General features: G+C 43.5%; 1 protein-coding gene across 1 annotated transcript in view; it reads left to right on the top strand.

The window, feature by feature from the left end:
* Nucleotides 1-2,231: 2,231 nt before the first annotated feature.
* Nucleotides 2,232-5,080, top strand: part of KIAA1211L (KIAA1211-like ortholog) — a 26,894-nt gene continuing 24,045 nt past the window's right edge. The window contains exons 1-2 of the mRNA XM_010282578.1: nt 2,232-2,298; nt 3,264-3,426. Of these exons, the coding sequence (XP_010280880.1) occupies nt 2,232-2,298; nt 3,264-3,426 (230 nt within the window). The remainder of the gene's footprint in view (nt 2,299-3,263; nt 3,427-5,080) is intronic.

The following is a 5,080-nucleotide window of genomic DNA, read 5'->3' as shown; positions in this document are numbered from 1 at the left end:
TCCCCCAGCGAAGCAGCCAGCCCTTCCCCCGGGCAACACCGGGGAGCCGTCCGGGGCCATCTCCGGCAGCGGTGGTGGGACCTGGCCAAGGACCTGGCTCCTTCTCACAAGCCGGTGCTCCAGCCCTGCACCCCGCGCTGCGCGCCTTGCAGGAGAGGTCCCCAAAAGCACAGCGGTGGCAGGCTGCCTTCCCTAGATCTTGTGTGCTTTTCAGGAAGACGCTAATTTTTAATTGTTAAAATAACCTTAAAAACCAGCAAAAACGTGGCAGACCTGAAGAATGGCCGCGTGAGGTCAGAAAGGGAGCGAGGACCTTGCTTCAAGACGCGCGGCTGGCAAGGGGAGAGCTCACCGGGGTTCGGGGTCTTTCTGTTTCTCCGAAGTGAGGAGGTGTATGCCGCACCTCCGGTCACGTATTATTGTCCCCAAATGTTTGGCACACCCAGTGGAAGCACTCTTCATGACCTCAGGTGTCACACATCAGTCACACAAATCTTCTCTGACATTATGGTGGAGCTGACCTTTTTTAACATCTTTTTTATTCTCCAGAAAATTGCCTGCTAAGGTTTGAGGTGGGACAACAACACATTTCTGGATTGTCAGAAATGTAATATATTATCTGCTTGCATTTTGCCAGAGGGAACGTGTTTATACTTGCCTGCGTGTTTCAAACTAACATTTCCATTATGTGGGCATTTATCCCCCAGTGGCTTTGCTGTTGAGAGCTGGTGAAGTATGGTATATAAACATTGAGATTAAAAAAATACATCCTCACCTGAGTGCAGCTGGATGCAGCGGAGCTGTGCCAGTGGGCCACAGCTGGGGATCTGAGCTATGGCATCCATAATTATATAGAGGCTGTAGAATCCCACCTCTGGATGCATAGAGCTTATAGATGCTACGGGGCATGCATGTAGAAGCTGAGGCTTTAAAGGTATTGATTTGCACTCCTGCCATCGCTACTGCAACATGACAGCATGAATCTGAGTTTGTTTAACTAGATGTGCCACAGCCCACAATACGTATTTATCTGTTACCTCCCATCGGGCGTTTGCTTTAAAACTATAGGTATCATCCAAATCTGCTCTTTTCTAGGGCTGGTTCCTTCCTAATTCTACCTACATAAGGCCTGATGGTTCAGGCCACGCGTCGTTGTTTGAGACTGGAGTAATAAACGTTTCATTTCCATTTCGCTATCTCTTTGAATTTACAAGCCTCGTTGCTTAGGTCTGCTGGTACTTCGGGGGGTCAAAACAGCCGCGTGTACTCACCTTCCCACCCGGGTCGGGACGTGCGCGTCTGTCCCCATTACAGCGCAGAGGGTTACTCTACAGCATTTAACTCGCCGTCCAGGTACTGGCACCGTGACTTTATTCTGCCTTGGCCATGACGTTACGGTTTTCCAGATTAAGAAAAGAGAGCACAGACAGACTACTGCTCTGAAAATGCATTTAAAATTGCACATATCCTGTCCTCTTGGGACATGTACGATTTTGGAAATATTTTTTAATTTAGGAACCTTAACGAGCAAAATGATATTTTGCTTTCAGAAAGCAAATAAGAGAGAAGAAAAGAAGAAAATAGTTTTATTTTTGCTTGCATTTTTCTGTTGTCTGTACGAACAAAGGAATAAAAAGAGTTGTTGCCTTTTTGCAAGTTGCTTAAAAAAGAAGAAAAACTAGAATCCGTAGAATACTTCAAATTGGATATAAATAAAGAAAAAAATACATGTAGTACTTTACTAACATTACTTGTACATGTTACCCAAATGCTCTAATTATCTCAAAGACATCTTGTCTGTGGTCCTGAGTAGGCGCAGAGAGGGGGAGTCGAAGCAGCCCACCTCCTCTGATGCATGCTTTTAGAAGCATTTGAGAATCTCGTGAAACTCAATTTTTGGACAGGACAGGCTAGTTGGTTAGTTAAAAGCAAAATGTGCTATTGTCTTATGAAAGTGGAAATATTCTATGGGATTTATTATACCTTAGACTAATAAGCTTCATCCTGTGGGATATTTTTATATTTCATGTATATTTATATGGAGATATAATACATATATTTAGAGGTTTATTGTCTATGTATTTATATATAAAAGCATACACATAATATCTTATTTTATATTTTTATATTTTAGTAACCTGCCTGTATGTATGTATACTTATCTGTAGTGAAGTACTGTTATTTTGTTGATATGACTGACACCTTTTTCTACCTGCTTTAGTGACTGTCACATGAGTTCGTCAAGGGTAATGGACCCTAAGGTGCGAGAGGCTGAAGGAGATGGAGAGGACAATTCAGGTAGAGCTGCTCCCTTCCCCAGTGAATGAAAAGTGCTGTGACTTCTTGAGCTTCAGCACCTTAGCTCTATCACAGAAGTGAATCTGTTTGCTTAGAGAATGCATTCTCCCTTTCTCTCCTCCCGTCTCCAAAAGCTGTTATACTTTTGACATTTTCAGAGGCTTGAAATAAGATTTTTCTATGATCTTGTGACGAAGTTAACTTCTTTACGCAAGAAGCTCCAACAGTAAGTGAAATGTTGGCAGGGACGCCTCACAGTGCTGTCGTGCCAACTTATATGGGACAGGCACAAGTTGTTGGGATGTCTCGTGCAAAAATCTGATTTCATTTCAAGTAGTTTCCTTCACGCAGCTTGCAACCGATCCTAATTCAGGTCTTTCGTTACTGAGCAGACTAGCAGTGCTTTTCAAGATTATTGCTTGATTTCTAGTTTAATACTTTGTGATCCATTGAGTCTCGTACTTAGCATTCAAAATACTCTGGGATGTGTTATGAAACTGACATTATAAAAGCATTAGCCTCCCCACACTGCACATTCCACCTAAGTAAGCTTTTTCTACATTTAAATTGGTTTTGGTACCAACATTGTCTTTATCATCTCTATTCAGCTCGCTGAACAAAGGCAGTGGGTTTCCAAGTTGTAATTTCTTCTCTATATCCCAGGCTGCTAATACCAAAGTTTTTCTTCACAGTCTAATTATCTCAAGAAGCAAGTAGAAACTCTATTAGGAAAGATCCTACACTGTAGGTTATTGCTTATGTGTCATAAACATTGCAATCCATTCTCCAAGATAATAGTAATTTCATGCTATCAGTACAGTCTTGAAAGACATTAATGCAAGAGCGAACTGTGTTGCCTCTTCCAGGAAAAAAATCCACTTACGAGGAAATTATAAGGGAATAATTATTGTTCCAAAAACTTGCAAATGCTGCTGGTTGCATCTTCTTTATGTTTCTTCACTTAGGAAAGAAAAAATCAAAGTTCAAGTCTTTCAAGAAGTTTTTTGGTAAAAAGAAAAGGAAAGAAACCTCTTCTGGGAGCAGCAGTCTGAAGCTATTCCAGTCAACAAGTGATGTCGCGGCCTCACACGACATTCACGTTAATTATGATTCTGAAGACGAACTCGAGTAAGTCTTTGGACTGTGTCTGGTAAACAAATACAGAACTGCTACCATATTTATAGATTAAAGACACCCCAAAATTGCCGCCTCCTCTCGTTCAGAATGTTGCATTCTCAAACAGTTGGCTTTTTCAGGAGAGTACAAATTAAAATGGTGATGCAAGGGAATTGGATGGGGCGCAGCAAGAAACAATAACTAAAAATGCTTTAATTTAATCGTAAGTAAGCCTTGGGTTATTGCTGCAAAAGAATGTAATGAAAATTCAAAAATGAATTAGGTACTCATCTTATATGTTACCAGAATCATCTTATGCCTCTAAGATGTATCTCCTAAGGTTTTTTAAAGAAATTTAAATGCCTAACCATTTACGCCAGGTTTTGAAAGCAAGGAAGGGGCAAGGGGGTGGCTGCAACTGAAATCACCAGGAAACAGAGGCTTTCCTCTGGATACATGGGATTCATCTGATCAAGCGACAAATGTCTGCATCTGAGTTAGTCGCCAGCTGCCTTTTATAATCAGCACAGAGAAGCAAATATTCCTAAGAAAGCTCATATCATTCTTGTGTTGACATCTGAAGTTGCCCAGGTGAACCAGGCTCTAGAAGTGCCAATTTCTAGGGAGCCGGGGCGGCCAGCTCCCATGCAGGTGCCTGAGGATTAGCGTCTGAAGTTAGACCAGATGAATCCCCGCCTGTGCATCTGTCTGCCCCGGAAAATCCGGTCTTCGTGCAGGCGTTGCCAAAGACGTAAACCCACTACTGAAAGGTAACCATGAGAAACCCCCTCTAAAGTTCAGATGTGTTCCTGCATGGAGAGATGGACTGAAGAGCCCCTCGGCTGCCTGAAAAGAAAGCCCTTGCATTGGTGGGCCTCGTGCCTCTCAGAAGAAGCCTCCTGGTCCTCAGGCGAGAGATGCTGCTGTGCCCAGGGCCGGGAAAGGCGGGCCACCCCGGCCATTTCAAACGACGTTATGCAACGCGGCCACCAGGCAGCGCCAAACGACCAAAAGAATTATTTTTGGTCTTTTGTGGCATTGGCAACAGTCATACTAGCCCAGCTTGAAGCCCCAGGAGTTCCGGGCTGGCAGCACCAGGTCTAACAGTGGGCTATAGCGTTGTTCAACAACATATTTTTAAGACATGGATGGTCAAATTTTCTCTCCCTCGCGCACGGCTCAACAAGGTCATGAACGAGTAGGTACGATCTTTGGCTTTTTTGGCCATGTTCCTGTGCCGTTACTCGCAGGGTTGTTACGTTATTGTTTCCTAATATTTATTTAGACAGACAAAGACCACGAAATTCCTTGAAAGGAAGGAAAATTAATTGGAGCACTCATAATCTGAGGAGACATCTAGGGTACCTCCAACTACGCATCCGGGAGGTACGCCTCTGCTAGAAGGAGAAAGCAAAGGTAGCATGCTGGGGTAGATGTGCACGTGCAACAGCACTGCTTATCTGGCTGCCCTTGGCAGTCTTTGCAAAATGTCGGTGCGTCGAGCAGCCGTCGCAGCCCTGAGTGGCGCTTACTTTGCAAATTGCTATAGATCTGTCTGACCCTGGATGCATTGCAAAGATCACATTTTCACTTAGAAAAATTGTTCTTCTAATGTCTCTAACGCATTAAGCAGAAGCAGCAGGCTTTCCTTCCTTCTGCAGCAGGA

Source organism: Phaethon lepturus, unplaced genomic scaffold, assembly GCF_000687285.1.
Source record: "Phaethon lepturus isolate BGI_N335 unplaced genomic scaffold, ASM68728v1 scaffold40642, whole genome shotgun sequence".
Classification (NCBI taxonomy): domain Eukaryota; kingdom Metazoa; phylum Chordata; class Aves; order Phaethontiformes; family Phaethontidae; genus Phaethon; species Phaethon lepturus.
Note: the sequence above shows the minus strand (reverse complement) of the source record. Positions and strands in the feature narration are given on the sequence as shown.